The sequence below is a fragment of the Bos grunniens genome, chromosome 9 (genome assembly GCF_055505025.1).
Source record: "Bos grunniens cultivar Pamir isolate PY7600 chromosome 9, Bosgru_T2T1.0, whole genome shotgun sequence".
Classification (NCBI taxonomy): Eukaryota; Metazoa; Chordata; class Mammalia; order Artiodactyla; family Bovidae; genus Bos; species Bos grunniens.
The window spans coordinates 53,539,879-53,564,332 of NC_141173.1; the positions used below are offsets into that span (position 1 = coordinate 53,539,879).

Here is a 24,454-nt window from a genome sequence, read left to right on the forward strand (position 1 = left end):
TGGATCTTTTAGAACATAAGTGGGTTGGTTATGCATGTATATTTCCAAAATGATTTTAAAGTCAGTCTTCTACTTAAAACCTACATCCCTACCACTTTACAAAGCAAAGCTACGTGTGGCTTCTCCAGCTTCTTTTCTTAAGCTTAGTAAAATTTCTTCAATCCAAGTAGGGAGAGAAGAAAATTGATCAATGTTTTAATTGTGTGTGTGTGTGTGTGTGAGCACACACACATGCACACCTTAGTGTTACAAGGTGTGTGTTTTAGTGTATAAGGGAAAGTATGGGCTTCAGAGTCAGATTTTGATTCAGATTATGGGGCCAGCTCTTCTTAGCCATGTGACCTTTGGGGATATCATTATCATCTTTATCCTCTATAAAGAGGATTAGTGACACCCATCTCATAGAATTGTTCTGATTTTTAGTTAAAGAATTTCCAGCTTCATAAAGGATGATCGAAAATGATACCGCTTCCTGGAGAATCGATTTTAAAGAGTGAAGTAAATGGCTTATTTTATTTAGAAATAGTAAAATCTGTGCTACCCAAGTATAGTAAATTATTTATTATCCTTTGAGACCAATATACTTGAAAAAGCTTTAGATGGGTTTTGCAAATGGTGGTATTATTTCACTTGAACTCCAGTGTCTTGAAATGTACCCATGAATTTTGCTTTGTTGGTATAGGCAATTGAGTTAGTTGCCAAATGGATTTTAGTGGTTTGATATTCATCTTACTCAAAGCTAAAGGACCTGAAATAATCTTTAGCCACTAGTTCAAGTTGAAAGCATCTCAGGCAAGTTTTACAGGAAGAGGACATAGCAGATATTTTGTTAGTTTTTATGAAACTTGATTACTATGATATTCTTTCTCCAGGTATTTTGAACTGCCCCCAGTACTGCAAGTAGCATTAAGTTATGTCTCATAGTTATCCAAGAATTCCAGTGTAGAGAGACATAGAGTCCTAATGTTATATAACTTATACTTAAAATCTTTACTTTTGTGTTCAGTTCAGTCGCTCAGTCGTGTCTGACTCTTTGCGACCCCATGAATCACAGCACGCCAGGCCTCCCTGTCCATCACCAACTCCTGGAGTTCACTCAAACTCACGTCCATCGAGTCAGTGATGCCATCCAGCCATCTCATCCTCTGTTGTCCCCTTTTCCTCCTGCCCCCAATCCCTCCCAGCATCAGAGTCTTTTCCAATGAGTCAACTCTTCGCATGAGGTGGCCGAAGTACTGGAGTTTCAGCTTTAGCATCAGTCCTTCCAAAGAACACCCAAGGCTGATCTCCTTTAGAATGGACTGGTTGGATCTCCTTGCAGTCCAAGGGACTCTCAAGAGTCTTCTCCAACACCACAGTTCAAAAGCATCAATTCTTCGGCACTCAGCTTTCTTCACAGTCCAACTCTCACATCCATACATGACCACAGGAAAAACCATAGCCTTGACTAGACGAACCTTTGTTGGCAATGTCTCTGCTTTTGAATATGTTATTAGGTTGGTCATAACTTTCCTTCCAAGGAGTAAGCATCTTTTAATTTCATGGCTGCAGTCACCATCTGCAGTGATTTTGGAGCCCCCGAAAAATAAAAGTCTGACACTGTTTCGACTCTTTCCCCATCTATTTCCCATGAAGTGATGGGACCAGATGCCATGATCTTCGTTTTCTGAATGTTGAGCTTTAAGCCAACTTTTTCACTCTTTTCTAGTTATGTGAAAAATACGATGATGTGGTCTTGCCACCAGTTTTGATCTTTTTGTGGAATTGCTTTAAATCTGTGCATTAGTTCCGTATTTTATATAGTTATTTTGAGTGTCCACTTCTTGATGAACTGATTTAAAGCATCAGGAATGTTGGACTTAATGTAATTTTCCTTCTTTTTTTAAAGTACTAGTCATTTTTCTTAATGGAATACTGCTACTATCAAAGGAAGTATTCTGGCTTAGCGCCACTGGTTTATTTTCACTGTTTGCTCTTTAATTGAAGAAAACAAATATAAGGGTGCTGTGTATGCATTTGTGTCTACTCAATTGAGATGGCAGTTGTATGTACAGAAATAGAAATAACATTACAGTTATATATACAGAAACAGGAATAACATCATAGTTGCATGTTTAGTTTTAAATAATAATATTAATTGTTGGGCATATTGCATTATCTTCTATTGCAGATCACTAGAAAAATCTTTTGGTATTCACCCCTGTTATGTTTCTGTTAAGGTCTTAGAGATGTCTCAGTTTTCCATAGGAAAAGTGAGTAAATGACAAATCAAAACTTGAGGCGGTATTGAATTCACGTTTTACTGATTTTTGGAGAAGAATGATTTTATTATTTTTTACCATGTGAAAATGATTATGGGTCTTTTTGGACCAAAAGACTAATAATGTTGTATCTAGCACAGTTTTATATTCCAGCTTAATGTCTATGTCTGCTCTAAACAAGAACAGTATTTTAATTTAAAATATCACATATAAGCCATAAGTACTTTCCTCTTGGTACATCATAACCTAAAGCTCACAGGAGAAGTGGCTTAAAATTTTGTTTTTATGTCTAGATTGTAAGTAAAATCACTTGTCATAGCGAGTTGCAAAATGCAAACCTTCATTTTGAAGCTGCCTGTTTCTCATTTAGATCTGACATATTAAAAAGCATATAATTAATGCTTGACATTAGTAATTAACATTAACATTATGGTACTTAATATGCCATCGTTCATCCATCAAATAACAAGAAATGCATAATGTCTTGGCATAAAGGTTTTAATTAGATAGAACTGTCCTTCAGTTTTCACATGGTGTAAATGTTAAAACCCCAAAATGTATTTAAAGAAAAATTTTGTATTTGTTTGTTGGGTGTTAGCTGTATTTTTATTTATTTATTTTTTTAGGAGTCTGCATCAACAATTGTGTCAGGAACTTCAAAGGGAGCATGGGGACCTCAGTGTGCAGTCTTCATTATCGACTAAAGAGCGCCACCTTGCTGCAGTTGCCAGTGCGCTGTGGAGGCATTTCTTTTCATTTCTGAAGAGTCAGAGAATGTCGCAGATAGTGCCTCTCTCACAACTCGCGGATGCAGCCGCAGGTCAGCGTTCTTTATTTGCCAGTTAGTTTCTCATTTTGCAGACTCTGTCAGTTTTTTCTTCTGTTTGCTTAGTAGCAAACTCTTATTTTATTACAGTGCAATAAATATTTTGACAACCAGGAAGAAAAGAATTATGTATTTTAAAATTAGGATTCTTTGGCTTGTTTATTATTTTCCTGTTAGTAAAAGTAAAAACTAAGTGAAGATTTGCTAAAAAGATCATTTTTAACCTTAAAACTACTGTACTTACATGAGCTTTTCTTATTCATGCATTATTTGGAAAGTAAAACAGCATTTGACTTCTAGTTCAGGTCGTTTATTTTCAGATTGTATGTGCAGATACCTAGTAAAATATGAAATTGAATAAAGAGCAAAAAGAGATGGAATGAATTCCACTTCAACATAAAGCCGATGAGATCAGAATGACATGGAGTACATAGAATGTTACTGTTCAGACTTCTGTTAGATTCTATTTTAGGTTGTAATTTTTACTTAATTTGATTATTAGCCTATAGACATGTCCTTAGACTTTAATGGACTCTGAATCAGATGAAATTATAGGCAAGAATTTGAATATATATATTCACATATGCACTTTCCCACAAGAAGTCTTTATCTTTTTCAAAGGGATATTTTATCCAACGTATGTTAAGAAGTACTGGAATAGAGATCAATATGGTGACTACATGTATTTAAATGCGGTTTTTAAGAAGATGTTTAATGTATTTAAATGTAAATGCTTTTAAAAACCTAAGCTCTAAACCAAGGTTTATTTTACCCTAGTGTGAATAAGGAAAACTGAGCTAAAAGCATTACATAAAAGACTTCATGATATACCTTTGAAAAGATTTTGAATTCTGGTAGTGCTTCCATAATTAAGACTTTACAGCGATACACAGATTGGAGAACTGTGACAGGCAGTGCTTTTGCAACCACTGGAATGTCTGTGAAAATAAATACTGACTTTCAGTTTAACCAAAGCAGTCATTACTAGTCAATATGACTTATCTTTCTACCATTCATCATCCCAACTCTCACTTAATGACCAAAATGATACACGTTAGTCAGTACTGTCTTAGGTCCTGAAAATAAATAGTAATATAGATATAAAGCAAATGTATGTGGGTTTGGGGTTTGTTTTGCAGTAAAGACAGGAGGCAAAAATTTCCTGCGTTAAAAAATAGTTAATGAATACTTTGCCATTGGGGATTTATCAATGGGAAAAAAAGAACTACAGTTCGTTTTTTCATGCATAAGCTCCACGTTCTTAGGGAAGGAAGAGAACATAGGTAAGTAAAATGTGTAATATGTCAGATGATGATAAATGGAGAAAAAGAAAAATATAGAAAAGGATAGGGATAGGGAACCTGGGTTTGATCCCTGGGTTGAGAAGATCTGGAGGAGGGCATGGCAACCCACTCCAGTATTCTTCCCTGGAGAATCCCCGTGAACAGAGGAGCCTGGCGGGCTACAGTCCATGGGGTCACAAAGAGTAGGACACAACTGATCTATTAAGCACAAGGAAAGATCACAGGCAAGTTATAATTTTAAATAAGAGTTGCCCAGAAAACATGTATAGGTATCATTTATTTGAGCAAAGACCCGAAGAAGGTGAGATATGCGGCTATGCAGATATGAGCTATGCAAAAATCCAGAGGCAAGAGCATGTCTGGTGTGTTCAAGAAACTACATGGAAGCCATCAAAGCTCTTGCGGCATAAGAAATGGAGAAAGAGTAGTCAGAGACGCAATCCATAGGCTATGTAGAACTGCTTTCTCTTCTGGCTTATACATAGTTGTAAAAATGTTCACTTTTACCCTGAGACTAGAAAGTCTTGAGCAGAGAGGTGATATGATTGCTCTGGCTGCTGGATGGAGATTAGACTATCGAGAGGTGGGAAGGTCACATAGAGAACTCTTGTAACAGCTTAGAGATGGACAGCTGGGGCCACAGTGGGAGCAGTGGAGTGGTGAGAAGTGGTCAGATTTCCAGTTTGAAAGTAGAGCTGACAGAATTTTCTAAGTGGGTTTGATATGGTAAGCAATATAGACAAAGGGAGAAACCCTTGTTTGAGATGAGAAAGATTGTGGCAGGAAGAAATTTTTAATGAGTGAAGACCTGGATTTTGACTTGGGAGATACAGAGATAGATCGATAGATATCTATCCCTTAAAATCTGAGTAGGGATGTTGAGTACACCCCTGGATAATAAACCTGAGTTTCAGGGAAGAGGTCCAAGCTGGAGATTTAAATTTGGAAGCTATTTATGTGCAAATTGTCTTATAAAGCTATGACCTGGGTAAGACTACTAACAGAGTAAGTAGTAAAAAGAGAAGTTTGAAGACAGGTCCTAGGATATTCCCATGTTCAGATTTATAGGATTAGAAGGAACCAAGAAAGGAGACTGCAAAGGAATACCAGTGAGGTGATGTGAAAACCCATTATGTGTAATGCCATGGAAACCAAATTACAGAGCATTTTAAGGAAAGAGTAGTGATCATCAATTCAAATGTGTTTAATGTGTCAATTAGGATGAGGCCTGAGAATTGGTCACTGGATGTAGTAGGACAAAGGTCACTAGGTTTTTGCTGTAGTGGGTAGAGGCCAAGGCCCATTAAAGATATCCAAGAGGAAATGCGAGAAGAGGAATCGCTGGCTGCAAACATAAGTAAATCTTTTTGAGTATCACCACTAAAAGAGGCTTCCCTGGTGGCTCAGATGGTAAAGAATCTGCTTGCGATGCAGGAGACTCAGGTTGGATCTCTGGGTCAGAAGATGCCCTGGAGGAGGAAGTGGCAACCCTCTCCAGTATTGTTGCCTGGAGAATTCCATGGACAGGCTACAGTCCATGGGGTCGCAAAGAGTCAGACTCGACTGAGTGACTAACACACACACACCTATGAGAAGTAGAAAAAAACGGGGATGTTAGCTGGAGAGGGAGATGGGGTCAAGGAGGGTTTCTATTTTTTAATTTTTTTTAATAACATGGGAGAAACTCCAGCATATTTATAATGCTGACAGGAATGTATAGGAGTGAGAGAAAACTTGATGTTGCAAGAGAGTCATTTGTGTTTTAATGCCCAGGAGAAATGGGATCTCATTGAGGACTCGGCCTCAGATCTCCTGTGGTAGCAGAAGAGAAGGCAGAGTAAATGGGTCTGCTTGGAGGTGGCAGGGTAGATGTGGTGGTTCTCTTCTGATGCTTCTCAGTTCTCCGTGAAGTAGTAAAAGTCATTAACTGAAAATGAAGATGGGGAGGAGATGCCGATTGATGGTGGAGAGAGGAGAGAAGGTCTGCAGGAATGCTGTAGGAGAATGAAAGACCAAATGGACTAGTGAAGTATGGTAGGAATGATGGCCAGCTCTAAGGACCCGCTTACCATCTGCAGTCATAAATTTAAAGTGCAATCAGGCCACACAGTTGTTCACCGGCCCCTTAATACTGGTCATAGGTGCCTATGGGGAGAAGACAAAGAATTGTAATTAAACAGATGGTGTTTTTTTTTTTTTTCTCCCCAGGCAAGTTCAGTGAATCAAGTAAGAGGCAAGGGAATTGATGGTATATGAAAATGAGTATAATGATGGAGCGTTCAGTCAAGTTGCCTGAAAGGGGAAAGGAAGGCACAAAGTCAGTGAGGAACATAGGGAAGTTTGTAGGACCAACGAATCGTAGGTCCTGATGGAATCAAAGGATTGCTGGAGGGGTTGGGAACCTAGAGGAGGAGAGTTGGAAAGCTGATTTGGTGTCAGAAAGAGGGGGTCTTCAAAGTAGGGATTTCAGTGATATTGTACTTACGGGCAGTGTCAGGTTCTCTGTATCACCATGGGAGTGAGTGGCTAAAGTAGTGGAAGGTAGTCTCACTGAAGGAGAGAAGTTCAAGGCCAAGAGACTGGGAGAAAAAAAAAAATCATCAAGAACTATGACAGGACTGCAGTTAGAAAGGATGATCATGAGCTACAATCTTCAAGGAATGAGAGGTGGCAAAGGAGAGAACAGTAGACAGGTGCAACGAAGAGAGCGTTGGTATGATTTGATGACCTGAGACTCAGGGCCAGAGGTTTTCAAGAAGAGGAAGGGACAATGGTCTAGAAGCAGCAGCATGGACCAGAAGTTGCTCACCCTCTGTGGGTCCAGTGTATGAGAGTGTGGGAAGATATAAATGGCCACCAATAGAGAGAGCACTACAGGAGGCAGTGCTTAATAAATAATTTATTGATAAACATAAATTGATGTTGGACAAGGAAATGGCAACCCACTCCAGTATTGCCTGGAGAATCCCATGGACAGAGGAGCCTGGTGGACGACAATCCATGGGGTTGCAAAGAGTTGGACACAACTGAGTGCACATGCACATAAATTGATGTACTACAAATTAGGTTGGGGAATCCCAGGAAATCACAAAATAAAGTCTATTTGTTTACCATGGTGATCTAAGACATTCTGGTTCCTAGGCTTTTTGAGTTCTGAGGGAAGTGGAGTATCATTGATAGTAGGAAATCACTGTTTACTAGAAGAAAATGTCCAGTGTCCATGGTGAGTTAGAGCTCTTCATCTGTGGTCAGTGAAAGTGGAGATCGCTCAGTCGTGTCTGTGGTAGGTGATGAGTAAATTAACTTGATTGGAAAAGAGTGGATGCTAGAAATATTTTTAGTAATGGATCATTTGGGTGAAAGAGGCTCTTTAGCAGAGCCATTAGGTTTAGAATTTGCCATTTGAAGGCTTTCCTGGTGGTTCAGTGATAAAGAATCCTTTGCCAAGGCAGGAAACATGGGTTTGGTCCCTGATCTGTAAAGATCCTACATGCCTTGAAGCAACTAAGCCCATGCATTACCACTATTGACCGTGCACTCCAGATCCAGGGAGCTGTAACTACTGAAGCTCGTGCTCCTAGAGCCTGTGTTCCACAACAAGAGAAGTGACTGCAGTGAATCAATCAATCAATTTTTTTTTCTAATTTACCATTTGAAGGGCCTTTCTATAACAGATGCATTGTGATGATGCTGAGACAGATTTTTCCAGACCCTTTCTTGGAGATGCAGATAATCAGCACACAAATTTCTTTGATGATATGAGTTTAGTTCAGTTTTAGCTTTCTGTTCTACATTTCTAAAATGTGACATTTACTGTTTAGTGCTGATTTTTAAAAAAATCACTATTAACATAATTTAAGGGAGATAGTGGGTTTTTTGTTTTTTTTTTTTACATTCTCACTGTAAGTTTCTCTCATTCTAAATCTAGATTTTACTTTGCTGGCAATGGATTTGCCCAGCACAGCCCCATCAGATCTTCAGCCTCAGCCAGTTACGTCAATGATACAACTCTTTGGTTGGGATGATATCATCTGGCCCCAAGTTGTAGCCAGATATTTAAGTCATTTCCTACAAAATAGGTAAGTGTTTTTATTTCAGGTATACACATTAATATAAACCCACAATAGATTAGTTCACAAGGAAGGTGAGCATTTCCAAAATAAAAACTGATCTTTGCTATGTATAATTTCACTGGGACAATTTGTTGCTTTTCTGTGTATCCACATTTTGACTGTATTAATAGTAGGAAACTTTTATTAAAACAATGTTGCTGCTGCTTTGTCAAAATGGTTTTTATAGGACTGCCTTAACTTATCCTGAAATGATTTTTCTACACTCACCATTGTGAAAGAAATTATACAATTAATATTGCTAAATCTGTAAGACACTATTTTATTATTACAGTTTTAGTTTAATGATAGCTTTCCTCTTCACACTAGGTTTTTAAAGATCTGACTTTTGTGCAGTGATGAACAAGAGACTTCATCACCTTGAACTTTGATTTCCATGTCTTTAAGTGTCTGCATTACATAAGAGATCTGAGGAACCCCAACAGAAAAAATATACAGTCAGTAATAGAAATGGTATAGAACAATCAGGGTGATTCAAATAAGAATATCAAGATAAGGGAAAATAAAATAAATATGCAAGCCTAAGAGACCAATGTAGATCTGGTCACAGCTGCCAGTCAGTGAAAATGAAGAGAGGTATTCTTCTTAAAAGGAAGTTCATTAAGCATAGTCATTAATCATTTTCTCACTAGCTTTCAGTTACACAGTAAGGGAGTTCAACTTCAATTGGATTACTTTTAGGATCCCTTCCAGCTTAAGAAGTCTTGGATGACAACAAACATTTATTTATATTATTTGTTAAATACTTGTGCTGAAATTATCTTGAAGGTTTGTTTTTAAAATAATATTGGTATGTTAGCAGCAAGGAAGGACTAACTGAAATGAAGCAACTGAAGTGAAATGCAAAGATGTTAAGTAGTGTTGGGAGGTTGTATAGGTGATAAACAACCCATCTGAGTTCCGTTTTGTATTCTCTTTTTTTATGAAAATGTGTATTCAGAGTATTTCAAAACAGTACTTTCAGAGTGATGATTTATGTATTTTTCACGTGTCTAATAACTTTATACAACATTTATAATTAGGTTAAGACTATCCCCATCCTGTCTTATAAAATGATTAGAAATAAGATGAAGCCAGACCTTTGACTTTGTAAAATAATTAAAAAAAAAAAACTCCTGTTCAGATGTTATTTTGGAGTTCCTGTGGGTGGGGGAGCAGGAAAGGAAGGGATGTAGATTGGATTGGTTGGGAGACCCTCATAGAAATGTGTTTTACCTTTTTTCTTCTGTATATGGTCATGCCCGCTTCTCTGTTTTGCTCTTAAGGGCCACTGTTTTTTATTGTGCTTGCCACTTCCTTCAGTATTATCACACAAAGCTACTTAAACCCCTTCCTTGTTTTTCTAATTTTAACCGTGTCTCTCCCTTGGCGTAAGTCATATGTATGCCACCAGTGGAAAAAGGAAATTTTAAAAATTAGGGCATTATAAATGAAAGCAAGAATATTTGTCTAAAATATTTTGTGGTGTGTGTAGTGTTTATCTTCAGCAGAGCATGTCTGCATTCGTGTGTTTGTAAAATAAGTGAGACCAAAAACTGGGGAGTATTAGAATGTTTTATTTCGGAATCTCTGTACTCAGGGAACACATTGTCAGGGTTTTGTTTTGGTTTCTGTTTTTAATATTCATCAACTTATTTTTACAGCATGTTATGTGAAGCACTTTCTCATTCAGGCTGTGTATCTTTTCAAGCCCTAACTGTAAGATCATGGATCCGTTGCATTTTGCAAATGTATGTAAAAAACCTTCATGTGCCAGATGACTCATTCATTGATATAAATCCTGAACAGGCAGTTGGTAAGTACTGCAAGTGTTTTGCTTTCTGGATTGCTAAGTATGTTTAGAATTTCCTGTTTTGTTACATAAATTAATAGAAAAGATTTTAAAAATATATTTGTAAGTAGGTATTAATATGAACAGAAGTTTATTTCGATTTGCAGTCTGTTTATTTTTTCTTGATATTTTCCCATTACTGTATATGACGAATTTCTCTCCTGTAAAGATAAAAGAACTTATTTCCTTGGAAGCTCAGAACAAAAATTTGTTCTCAGGTGACAAGCTATTTTTTTACCTTGAAGAAACTGATCAGAAAAAAAAAGTGGAGATAGGAAGTAAATAACCAGATATCATACTGTGAACACCCTATAAAAATATCCAATTATGAATAATTTACTCCTTTTCCTTGCAACCTTTTTTTTTTTTTAATATTCCATACTGTTCTGGTTGTCTGAAGCATATGCATTTTCCTTTTCCTAAAGCTATTGTTTATGGCCAGTTGTAAATCTTGGAAAGGCTGGACTGAAAACATGCTCCACATTTACTTTTATATTTATTATATCAGTTGGCTTTACATTAACAACTTTTGGGACTAGGATGTTCACAAGTAAATGTTTGTTTTTAAATAAAGCCTTCCTGTAGTGAGAGAAACTTAGTTTTTAATAATGTAGAAATTTTAATTTTAAAACAAATGATTGTCACAAATGAAGAATGCTACATTCTCTGCTCTCCCGTGTGTGTGTGTCTGTGTGTGTGTGTGTGTGCATGTGCTCAGTTGTGTCTGACGCTTTGTGACCCTGTGGACTATATAGCCCGCCTGGCTCCTCTGTCCATGGAATTCCCCAGGCAAGAATACTGGAGTGGGTTGCTGTTTCCTACTCCAGTAATGTATATATATGTGTGTGTGTGTGTGTGTGTGTGTGTGTGTGTGTGTATAACATAAATTTATATCATAAGTATATAAATATAATTTATTTTGACAGAAAAGGACTACATGGAACAGTTGACTGAACTGACAAGGTTGCTATTTAAGCTATCAGAAGTAAAGAATATTTTCTCAAAGTCTCAAGTTGAATTACCCATCCCAGACGATCCTAAAAAAGCACTTATTCGGTTCTTTGAGGTATTTTTTTATTCATTAATATAATTGTCCAAATCAGTTATAATTATTTTTCCAAAAATCCTAAAGTGTTCATTATGTTTTTCATTATAAAATGAGTTATTTTAAACTGAATCATATTATTGGTTGCTGCTATTATAAAATTCTGGAGGAATAGAAATGTGAGTCTAAGATATAGCATATAATTCATTCTTGAGGACAGCAGAGGAAATACATTTAATGAAAAATAGTAAGAGTAAAGAATGCCACATAAAAACCTTACTCCAAATCTGATCGAAATCATAGGAGTATCTTATTGCTAAAATTGCTGGATAACCATATTCTTCAGGTACTTAAATCTCCTTATATATGGTGCATAATAGTTCCAACTTAATGTTTACCACCCTGTAACAAACTGTAAATTTTACAGTAAAATTTTAGTGTGTATTCAGCATAAGCACCAGCTACTTCATATCCATAACATGGTTGGGGCTTTAAAATCTAATCCATTTGTTTTGTCTCTGTAATAAATAGTCCATTCAACATTTTACTTTATTAATTATTAATTTTGTAGGGATCTATCTTACGTGATAGTTTTTGTTTTATAGCCTAATTGAGGTTGTTAATGTGCTTGGATTAGTGTTTTCGTAAGCTCTTCACAGTAAAACTTGGTTTATTTTCCCACAGTGGTTGATATTAACTGCAATGAAAATCATTACAACCCATAAGCTCTTTCCATAAATGTGAATTCTTCCATTGGTTTTCGTTAAGTTAAAATATAATTGTAAAACAGAGATGTCGTATTAATCTTAAAAATATTTCATAATGGTATAGTGAAAGTGAATATGAAAGTCGCTCAGTTGTGTCCGATTCTTTGCAACCCAGGCCAGAATTCTCCAGGCCAGAATGCTGGAGTGGGTAGCCTTTCCCTTCTCCAGGGAATCATCCCAACCCAGGGATCGAACCCAGGTCTCCCACATTGCAGGCATATTCTTTACAGGGAAGCCCAGGAATAATGGAGTAGGTAGTCTGTCCCTTCTCCAGGGGATCTTCAGTATATGCAAATATAAAATACACATGTCTCTGGAGCCTTTTCTTTCGTTCTTGATTGGATCTCCATCTGTAATTAAACACCTTTGCCAGGGACCATCCTGGGCCAGAAAAGAATGTAAAAGTCAAGCACCCCACCGATCATATTCGAAGGCTCTCCTAATTTAATCCTATCCAAATTAATTGCTCTTTCACCACTCACTAAATTATAGTTACTTGCTAAATGCTAGATAGTATTCAGCGAAGATTTCTTAGGGACTTGAAGAACCAAAAGAACTAGTCCTTGATCTTAGTGAACTTTTACTTTGAGAATACAAGACATGCCCAGAGATTAAAATAATAAGATAGTATATGATAAGTGCCAATTAGTTGATAGGTCAATCAGCAGGTTAAGAATTCAGAGCATCTTGATATAAGAAGTTTAGATTTTATTGTGAACAGGTTTTATAAATTTTTAAGTAGGTATGATTTGATCAAATGACTTTAAGAAAATTGGTAATAACAAAGAACAGAGTACATTAAAGGCTCAGGAGCACTAATGGCCAGAAACTAGTGGGATTTAGGAGGAATTGAAGATTGAACTAGGGAATCTTTGAATGATTAGGAAATACTGTGTTTAACTAGAAGAATGATGACCTTAAGCAGAGATCATGATTTAGGATGGGGCCATAGTAGGTGAGAAGCCCAATTTTAAACCTGTTGAGTTTGAAATTGTGTCAGGGGGTGCTCAGGAACCTCTCTCCCCCGCCACGTGCTATGACTCAGAACTCAGCATATAGTTGTACTTAGGTCTATGATTTATCACAGTGAAAGTTTTCAACGTACAGTCAGCAAAGAGAAAAGGTACATGGGTAACATCTGGAGTAACCAAGCACAGCTTCCAAGAGTCCTCTTCTAGTGATATTACCCTGGACGTGCTTAATTCTTCCAGCAAGGAATTGTGAGAGCACCTGGGAAATTCTTTACTGGGGGAACTCTTAAATGACTGAGTGCCCAGGAGTTTTTGGGGTTTTTTTAATGGGAGCTGGCCACCTAGGCCCTATTTGTTCAGCACTTTTAAAAATCCAGATTCTCAGAAGGGAAGCAGATATCCAGCATAACTGTACTGATTGCACAAACTTTTGAAGCACAGTGAGCCATTCTTATCAGAAAATGATGGGGAAAAAAATCTAAGGTTCCAAAAACCAACACAGGGCCAACCTTGCATGTAAGCCTTTTAAAGATAGTGATTGGGACCTGCTATGTTAATTCTCCTTAGCAGAGAAATGATAGCATGGCATGAAAGTAGGGATAGTCAAGGCACTGAGAAATACACATCTCATAATTAGGTTAAGGCTAAACTTAGAGAAATACTGAAATCTAGGGCACTGGTTTTCTCAAAAGTCCTTTCATAGACTTCTAGGAGTCAGTAATTTTCAGGGGTTCTGTGAGCTCAAAAGTATATTGGCGTTTATACAAAGAACGTAAAAGCTATAGTAGAAATCAACACCATGGCCCAAGATGATACTAGTAATCATTATAATTTTCAAGGCCATGCAATCAAATGGGGAGAAAAGCCAGTTCACTTAAGAATATCACTAATGAAGCCATAAAGTTATTGATTTTAATAAATTTTGATGCTTGAGTACATGCCCTTTTTGTATTCTGTGAATGACAATAGGAAGTGTATTTAAAGTACATTTGCTGCACACCAAAGAAAGACTGTTTAAATAAGAAACACTTAAGTAATTGAGTTGCATGCTGAACGGACACTTCTATCATGAAAGAACAACTGACAAAATATGGTTATTCAGACCTGAGTATTTGGCAGATATTTTCTTAAAAATGAGCCTATCACTTTAAAGAAAGCAACTTTGAAATCACTTCAAAGACAGCATTTTTGCTGCTGCTGCTAAGTCGCTTCAGTCGTGTCCGACTCCGTGCGACCCCATAGACGGCAGCCCACCAGGCTCCGCTGTCCCTGGAATTCTTCAGGCAAGAACACTGGAGTGGGTTGCCATTTCCTTCTCCAATGCGTGAAAGTGAAGTCGCTCAGTCGTGTCCAACTCTTCGAGACCCTATGGACTGCAGCCTACCAGGCTCCTCCGTCCTTGAGATTTTCTAGGCAAGAGTACTGGAGTGGCTTGCCATTGCTTTCTCTAAAGCTTTCAAGAAAATTAGAATTTTGGAACACTTATATTTGCCACCAGGACTTGATAGTTTAAGACTTTTGAATAGCATTGGTGTTAACAAATAACGATTATTTGTTATATTAACAAATATGATTTTTAAAAAGTACAGACAGTGAAATGTGTTGTCCAAATTGGGAACCAAAATTTTTCAGATAACAAGTACAGACTTTTTAGAAAGCATGCCTGGGTGGAAAACATGCATTCAAAGCACTGGACAGACCAATGGCTTTTAATGTAGCAGAGTAAGAATATGCATTAAAGTGACTTTGGATGGCATATTACAACTCACATTTAAGAAATACCACCTGTCAAGTTTCAGTATCAAAAAGGAATCCCACAATTATCTGAAAAATTTATTAAAATATTTTTTCTTCTTCCAGCTACATATATTTATGAGACTTGTTTGTTTTTATCTACAACATATGCAACAGATTGTATGCAGAAGCAGATATGAGAATAACTATCTTTTATTAAGCCAGATGTTAAAGAGATATGGAAAAATGTAAAAAAAAAAAAAAGCCACTTTTCAGTACTTTTTTTGTTTGTTTTGGAAAAGGAAGTTATTTTCACTAAAAATATATTCTGGTAACATGTTTATAATTTAAAAAAATAATTTGAAATTTTATGTTGTAATTCCTAATATCATAAATTTCAGTGGATACAGTTCAAATAATATAATAATAAGCCCTTTAAGATCCTCAATTTTAAAGTGTATAACAGGAAACTGAGACAAAAAGTTTGAGAATTTCTGGTCCAGGAAAAGAAATATAGAAAACCAAGGGCAGAGACCTAAATGGAAAAGGGGATTCGTTGAGTATATATCTTTTGTTCTCACCAGTTCACTTCCTAATCACTCAAGTTCACTAGGCTTCTTATCTTTCCCTTTATTCTACGTTTTATCATCAACATGGCTAATTTGAATATCATCTTGGATAACTTACCTTGAGTCCCCATTTCAAATCTTCTCCAATAGTCTCAGTGGTCTTCACTTCTGCTGTCATCCATCCACTCCCATGACTAATCACTGAACCATGGCGTCACTTGGTGCATCTGAAAGTTTACTGACTGTCACCACTTCACTTTCCTTCCAACTCTTTGAGTGACTTCATCAGGACCTTCCTTTCCCTTTTTCCGAAGCCTAGCATCCTCTGATGGTCTCACTTTCTTCTCTATCTACCTTAACTAAACCTCTTGGAGGCCTCATTTCAACTACTCTTAACCAACACACTCAGTCTCCCATCCCTGTCTTTTGGTTACAGCTCTAAACCTTCAACTTTGGATCAGTACAACCACCTGGTTTCTTTCCTTTGTCTTATCTTCTCAGAGCTTCAGGAGAAAAACCACATAACCATGTATACTGGTGCCATTCATGTTCCAGTTTGGGTGATTGAAATTCATTGGAAGTTCTCAGTAGTGGCTTAGAAACATCACTGCTGTCCTCAGACCTCACCCATCCCTAGCCAGTTTTCTACTGATTCTTTTTGTGACTTCTCAGCTCTTGCTTATTCTCACCTTGTCACAAGTAGCCTCTCTCATATTTACCTCCTTCTTCTGACTTCATCATTATTATTTTACTACCTCATCTCACACTTCTCTGCCTCCCCATTTTGCCATTTCTACCCTTTGTACCTTTTTTTTCCTCTGAGAAAGTTAAGCTGGTAACTATTGGCTTATAAACAAAATTCTGAGGAAAAAAATCAACTTATATCATAAAGCTGAACTTTATTTATGGAGGTCTGACTTGTAAGAGTTTATTAACCTCACCAGTAGGTCTTTTTTGTAGAAATTTTGTAGAATTCCCAGTTATGTGCTAGAAATATGGTGAGCCGTCCTGTTTGGCTCACCTAATGCCTAATAGGAAATTTGTAAGCTTCTTGTATATTAGTTCCATGTGTCTTCTAACTAATACTTGGCTGACTCATAATTATTGGTGAACTGATTTTTTTTATTCTTCCTTTAGCCTTTATTTTAATCATAAAAGGCAAGATAATTCTTTTTTCTGGATTTTAATTGCTGTGAACACTTATTGGAAAGTTAAGGATGAAGGCTTAAATGTCAGGAATATGTATGTGCATGTGTGTGTGTAGAAAGAGAAATTATCTGTATTTTTCAAAGTCTGTATTGTAGAAAACTAAATCATGTTTTTTCTTATTTATAGGCTGTTGGTATAACTTACGGGAATCTGCAGACAGTTTCTGATAAATCTGCCATGGTCACAAAGTCCTTAGAATACCTTGGTGAAATATTAAAATATATAAAACCTTATTTGGGAAAAAAAGTTTCCAGTGCAGGGCTGCAGCTGACTTATACGATGATGGGTATGTATTCCTGACTTTATTAAAACTTCCCTAGACTTAACCTATGGTATCATGATGGATAGGAATATACTGATACACTGGCTAAGTCAGTGCTCTCCACACAATCTTAAGAATAATCTGAAAGACAATGATTTAGTTTAAAATAATTCATGTTGACTTTCAAGTGTATCTGTGTCTTGCCCTACCTCCTTTCAGAACTTTTCTTCTTAGGCTTGGTTAATACTAAAATTAATTATGATCAATAGAAAAAACACACCAACTCCAGCTTGCTACAGATATAGTCTGTTGTAAATCATTCACATTGTGAATGCCTGCATAATTAAAATGAACCTTTTTCCAACACTTATGTATGTTAGAATTTAAAACTTCAGAAAACCATTACTTCTTTCTATATTTTTATGGTCTGCTCTGTATGAAGGAGGTCAGGAAAGGATTTATTATGGTGCTAAAAGATATTTATGCTTCAAATCTTGTTTCTCACAATATGTTTTCTCCTTTCAAAAAGAAAAGAAATCTTCTTCTGTGTCTGCGCTATAACAACAGAGGTCATCCTTCTTTAGGAAGTCAGTAATTTGAATATCTTTGTTCACTAAAACCTTGTTGCTAACCAAAAATAGGAACTGGATAAAGGGAAATGAGAAGGATTTCCTTAGAAGTTTTTATACAGAATTTAAGTTTACTTTTTTTCTCTGTGGCCAAAACCTTATATCTGTTCCCTTTGATCTTGTGAACATATGAATACACCTGATTTGGGCTGTCTGAAACCTTTTATCTTCGTTGTGAAAGATAAAGGAGAATGTGAAAATGTGTAAATATGGATGATGTAGGATGTAGTGAAAGCAATAGTAGCAATTTGGTCATTTTAATTTTAGAGAAAAATATAAGTGAGCATTTATTATAAATTTAACTTAGTAAAATTTATATTAACATGTATTTCAGCATTTAGGCTTATAATTTATTCGTTGCTATTGGATTTTTACCAAGCTAAATGTATGATTTTAGAAGGATGTCTTTATTTTACAAAATACATGATTATCTTATCAAGAACTGCAAAATCATTTGGATTGGTGATATGTAGACCTGGGACATTCTCCTTATGAAGAATTGGGGGGGCCTTTGTTTTGTTACATGCTTGATTTTTTATTTAATGGCCAGTGGATATGGTATTCTTTCCCTTTGTCTAGCCCTCAGAGTTTGGGAATAGAGTACACTGCTATAATGTTGCCCGTTTAGTCACAGAAATTAGGAACAGATGTCTTTTACGGGTAAACAGGTTTAGAAGAAAACAGAGAAGAGCAAATACAAATTGTTGAGAGCCGGAACCTGTTCTGGGTGTGTTGGGATATCACATCATCTAGAGTGAAAGAAAATTAACCACCTAAACATCGGTAGTTTGTTTACCTGGCTGGTTCCTCCCTGGGGATAAATGCCTCTGCTATTCAGTTGCACTGCTGCTAGTGGAGGCACTAACTCTTGACAGCATCACTCCAGACTAAGGCATCTGGGGTCTTAATCGTCTCCAGGTAATTTCTGAGAAGGCAGGATTGATCTCTCAGTAGTATCTTCAACTTTCCTTCCCTTTATGTCCTTTTTTTTTTTTTTTTTTTTACCCCTTCTTTATATCTCTGGCTTTTCTGTTTCCATGACTTTACTTTTGATCATGTTTCTCTCTTGGGATCCTTCTTCCCCTTTGATCTTTCAAATTGAAATTCTACACATGACCCTTCACTGTCCAGCCCAGAAAGACCTGCTCTCCCTGACTCTGCTTCACCTGTCCTTCTCTTCTGACTTTTTTTTTTTTTTTTTTTGGTAGCTTTCCATTTGTTACAATTTGTGTACTTGATATGCCTCCAGTAAAATTTAAACTTGCTTATGGTTATTGGCCATATCTTATTATTCCCATCATCGTGTTGTATTCTGAACATATAAGAACATTTAATGAGTGTATATCAGGCACTGATTTGGGAACTGATGATATAGTGGTTAAAGAGATTCTCCAATGTAGAGGATGGCATATATATTAACTATTTCTGAAACTTAATAACCTTAAATATAAATCTAGCTATTTATTTATACACTATGTAGTGTATTTTGTAGTGTTACTAAATGAGCAAAGTTGCTTTCTGTTAACTACATCTAAAAATATATAATGATCTAATTGTCTTTTTTTTTAAGGCTTAATATATACATAGAATAGAAAATAAGTAAATCATAAGAACTCTTATATACATAGAGTAGAAAATAAGTTGGAGAAGGCAATGGCACCCCACTCCAGTGCTCTTGCCTGGAACATCCCATGGACGGAGGAGCCTGGTGGGCTGCAGTCCATGGGGTCACTAAGAGTCAGACACGACTGAGCAACTTCACTTTCACTTTTCACTTTCATGCATTGGAGAAGGAAATGGCAACCCACTCCAGTGTTTTTGCCTGGAGAATCCCAGGGACGGGGGAGGCCTGGTGGGCTGCTGTCTATGGAGTCGCACAGAGTTGGACACGACTGAAGTGACTTAGCAGCAGCAGCAGAAAATAAGTAAATACGTAAGAATTATTGTGGTGTGGCTTTCAATTGTCAGAATATATTCCCCACAGTTTTCTTATATTTTCAGCTTTATCAGTAAGTAAGTAATAGTTCTTGGTGGTGGTTTAGCCACTAAGTCGTGTCCAAGTGTTGTGACACCATGGACTGTAGCCTGCCAGGCTCCGCTGTCCGTGGGATTCTCTAGGCAAGAGTACTGGAGTGGGTTGCCATTTCCTTCTCCAGGGGGTCTTCCAGATCCAGGAATCGAACTCAGGTCTCCTTCATTGCAGGCAGATTCTTTATTGACTGAGCTACAAAGGAAACGAAAATGAAAGTGAAAGTCGCTCAAACCTCTCCGACTCTAGCCAGGAAAAATACTTGGTTTCTTACAAAGCTACTCTGTGTATTTAAACCTTTTCCAAAGTTTTTTACTTAAAAAATTTTTCCTTTGCATTTTTAGTTCCACACACCCTTGAATGTTCTTTCCTGAAACTTTCAGTTAGGGGCTTGATAGCAGTAAAACAAATGTATCATCTCTACCTTCTATGAACTCATGAAATTTTAAGTCTTCGTCAGTGTTATTACCATTGCAGAAGATAAAATACAAGGGTAGATGAGGCGTTTTCAGTTGGAAGGTCCTTGCTCTTTATAAGTTAGTACCTGTGTGACACTTAAGAGTGATATGAATCATTTCAAATGTTGGTGATGATGGCAGTTCCTCTTACCAGTGTATTAATGTGTTTAGAATGTGAGCTCTTCTTACATTGCTGTCATCCTCAAGATTTTCACCTACTGGAAAAATGAGCAGCAGGCCAGCGTTATTTAAAATATTGCTAAGTGAGCATTGTGTTTCTTATGATTGATTATTGTATTTCCTTTTACAAAAGATTAATGTTGCTATTTGTTCTTAGAAGTGATTATTGGTTGTTGTTTTTTAAAAAACTATATTCATCTCTAAGCATATTTTTGTTTTCCTTCAGAGCTCGAATTTTAAACTTTCTGTTATGTGGAAATGACCTTGAATTTTATCTTCTTTTTTGCTTTTCTAAGATGAAATAAAATATAAAAGTTTATGCAGCAACTGCTGTTTGGACAAGTGCTTAATGATCTCCTTTTGAATTAATATTTTTCAGTAAAAGAGGCCTCAGTAGCAGTAATACACTCTAAAGGGAAGTATATATCTGCCCTTAATTACATTATTAAGCAAAAAGTGCTCATTTGTTGTTTTACCATCATTCAGTGTAGCAGTTTTTTGACAGACTCCTACCATTAGGAAACCATAATACAGTTCATGTAGTAAAGAAGTCCATTTCTCTTCTTTTAGAATCAAAATTTAAATTCAGTGTTTGTGTTAAATAGCTAGAAGTTATAAAAACTGAAGTTCCAAGAGGTTAAGTGATTGCTTCAAGATGTTACAGCTAATCTTTTTTCCTACTTCAACAATTAAATTTAGTGATCCTTCTTGTCGCAAACTGGGTTCAGACAGCTTGTAAATGTAATTTAAAATCCCACTGCTGGGCATGCATACTGAGGAAACCAGAATTGAAAGAGACATGTGTACCCCAGTGTTCATTGCAGCACTGTTTATAATAGCCAAGACATGGAAGCAACCTAGATGTCCATCAGAAGATGAATGGATAAGAAAGCTATGGTACATATACACAATGGAGTATTACTCAGCCATTAAAAAGAATACATTTGAATCAGTTCTAATGAGGTGGATGAAACTGGAGCCTATTATACAGAGTGAAGTAAGCCAGAAAGAAAAACACCAATACAGTATACTAACGCATATATATGGAATTTAGAAAGATGGTAACAATCACCCTGTATATGAGACAGCAAAAGAGACACTAATGTATAGAACAGTCTTTTGGACTCTGTGGGAGAGGGAGAGGGTGGGATGATTTGGGAGAATGGCATTGAAATACGTATAATATCATATATGAAACGAGATACCAGTCCAGGTTCGATGCACAATACTGGATGCTTGGGTATCCCCACTGGGATGACCCAGAGGGATGGTATGGGGAGAGAGGAGGAGGAGGGTTCAGGATGGGGAACACATGTATACTTGTGGCGGATTCATTTTGATATTTGGCAAAACCAATACAATATTGTAAAGTTTAAAAATAAAATTTAAAAAATAAATAAAATATAAAGAAGTAAGACTATGAGTAAAATTTACAGTAGCATGAAGAAGCCCAGGGAAAAGTGAATATATACATAAAAGCATAATATATGGTGTTACAGTGTTCTTAAAGTTGACTGCAGATTAGCCTCTGAGTTTCCTAGCAGCCTGAACAAAAAGAGAGAGAGAGAGATCTGGCTAATGGCAACATTCAGTCTATAACTTCACATAATGTATAACTACACGTTGTGTGTATGTATTAAATGCCAGTTGCTCAGGAAATGTATGTTTTTCTTGGCCCAGAATTCTGAGACAGTTGCCTCTTCAGTGAGATACTTGGCATATGTCTTTTGACTGTTAATATATGTTTCTTCCTATTGCCAACTTTAACTTGGTCCTCTGTGTTTTAAATATACTTTTCTTTTTTTTAACTGGAATGACAAAATTTTCTGGTTAGAGGATAACCATAATTTCTCTTACCACTCCTCTTTGTTAGGAACTCTAGTTAAATCATGGGCACTGATCTTTGCCACCTCTAAAGCCCAAAAATTACTATTCCGGATCATAGACTGTTTACTGCTGCCACATACAGTATTACAGCAAGAGAAGGAGCTGCCTGCACCTATGTTGACTGCAATTCAGAAGAGTCTTCCTTTGTATCTCCAGGTATAGTAAGTGTGACTGCTTAAAAGGAAAACGAAAAAGATAATTGACACTTGCCTTAAAGCAGTTTACTAATTGCAGATTTCAAAACTATACGTTATATTCCTAATGTATATGTGTGATGATGTATTTCCACTGAATAGGTTTAAAATTCTTTTGTGTTGAGCTCTAAAAACAAAGTTGAAAGAGGCAAAACCTCCATTCTCAAGAAGCTTAAAATTGAGCGAAGAGACTGACTAGCGTAGACAATCCAGCATTTGCTCAGTATTTTCCTCAGAGGCCTCTGCTCTCTGTCAGCCAGACTGGGCTGAAGGGATGCAAGAGAAGATAACTGTAGTAAAGAATATCAGGTGTTAAAGAGCAGAGTGGATAGGACTTGAAGGACTGTTCCTGTAAGAGGGAACAGCACGTGGAGAGCATAAGTTATAAGAAAACATGACTCATGGGGAAAGGCAAATACTTCTTTTGTGGCTGGAGGCTCATAGAGGAGGAGCCACATAGTAAGAGTTTTGTGTACTTAAGAAGTTTGGACTTGCTCTTGTACAAGGGGAATGTTGTTGGTTTGTGAGCAGAGAAGTGGGAGAGACGTACCATATTTAAGTTTTAGAAAGGTGATTCTGGTGGCCACATTTAAGCTGGTGAGGAGGTTAGATTTAGTTCATTATCTGAAGGTATGGAACTAAGGCAGTGGGTACGAAGCACGCAGCAGATTTTAGAAACGGTTAGTATCACCAGTCACAGAGTTGCTGAGCGTGAGTGTTGCAGAGCAGCAGAAAGAAGTAGAATGCTTCTTAGCTTCCGTGGTGGCTACTTATGTCAATAGTTGTGTGGAGCGCTTGCCCCACCGTGGCCCTCTGATGCCAAAACAGTTCACATAATAAAAATTCTTAAAAACTTCCTAAGTTAAAAAAATTTGTTGAATTATCCATTTGGCAGAACTCACTTGGAGCTATATCTTTAACTTCTTGAAGGTATAAGCTCTTCTCATCAGAATCTTTCTTAAAGTATTCATTTAGTATTTTATCTTCTGATATAATATGCTTTTCCTCAAACAGAGCATGAAAGAAATGGGTGGGGAGTCCACTGTTTTGTTTTTTTAATTGTTGTTTAAGCGCCTATGTTTTAACAGCTTTGTACTCTTTTTCATTAGAAATAAACTTTCAAAATTTCTTACTGGACAAATACCATTTATAGTTAAGATAGAGACATGACAGTCATTTCTGATTATTTCTCTGGAAAAAACACATTGTGAAATCGCCAAGGTACCAAATTGTAAGTGAACTTTTAGAGCATAATTTGTTGCTCTGTTGGTGATTATTTAGTAAAATGCAATATTTAGTAATATTAGCAGAAAAATTTTTTTTCTTAGGGTGTTGATTTGTTTCTAAGTATCAAACACTGCAATCCATGTGAAACTATCTCATTAACTCTATACAAATACAATGGTTTAAATCAACAGACGTATAATAAAACATTGTGAGTTCTGTTTGACCATGAATTTATCAAACTCTTCTCTAAACCTGTTTCTCCAGCAGATATAGCACTAAGTCAGTGAGGATGTTTTTTGAGAAATTTAAATGAAATAATGAATACAAAACATGTGGCACAGTGCTGACATATAGAAAAACCTCAAAATCAATTGTCATTATTCCGAGTCTTAATCTTCTGCATTTCTCTCCTTTTGTTATTTTTATTTAAAAAATGTATTATGTTTCTTAACATTGAAAATTTTTAGCATAAATTTTATAGTCTTGTTCAGATAGAATGACCCGTACCATAAGTTTTAAAATAGACCTAACGTGGGTGGGATGATTTGGGAGAATGGCATTGAAACATGTATAATACCATATGTGAAACAGATCGCCAGTCCAGGTTCGATGCATGAGACAGGGTGCTCGGGACTGGTGCACTGGGATGACCCAGAGGGATGGGAGGGGAGTTCAGGATGGGGAACACATGTACACCCGTGGCAGATTCATGTCAATGTATGGCAGAACCACTACAATATTGTAGAGTAATTAGCCTCCAATTAAAATAAATTTATATTAAAAAATAAAATAGACCTAATGTGTATTTTACAACATTGTAATTACATATATATTTCATTGATGATGGAGAAGGCAATGGCACCCCACTCTAGTACTCTTGCCTGGAAAATCCCATGGGCGGAAGAGCCTGTTAGGCTGCAGTCCATGGGGTCGCTAAGAGT

General features: G+C 36.7%; 1 protein-coding gene across 10 annotated transcripts in view; it reads left to right on the top strand.

Annotated features, from left to right (window-relative positions):
• The window catches only part of MMS22L (MMS22 like, DNA repair protein), a 124,747-nt gene that overhangs the window by 82,801 nt on the left and 17,492 nt on the right, over nucleotides 1-24,454 (top strand). For 8 of the 10 annotated variants that reach the window (XM_086317617.1, XM_086317621.1, XM_086317618.1 and 5 more), the window contains 6 exons: nucleotides 2,888-3,081; nucleotides 8,320-8,470; nucleotides 10,165-10,316; nucleotides 11,279-11,418; nucleotides 16,774-16,933; nucleotides 22,079-22,248. In XM_086317617.1, coding sequence (XP_086173743.1) covers nucleotides 2,888-3,081; nucleotides 8,320-8,470; nucleotides 10,165-10,316; nucleotides 11,279-11,418; nucleotides 16,774-16,933; nucleotides 22,079-22,248 — 967 coding nt within the window. Of the gene's footprint in view, nucleotides 1-2,887; nucleotides 3,082-8,319; nucleotides 8,471-10,164; nucleotides 10,317-11,278; nucleotides 11,419-16,773; nucleotides 16,934-20,584; nucleotides 21,018-22,078; nucleotides 22,249-24,454 lie in introns of those variants that run through there. The other 2 variants (XM_086317626.1, XM_086317627.1) reach the window with 1 other exon arrangement.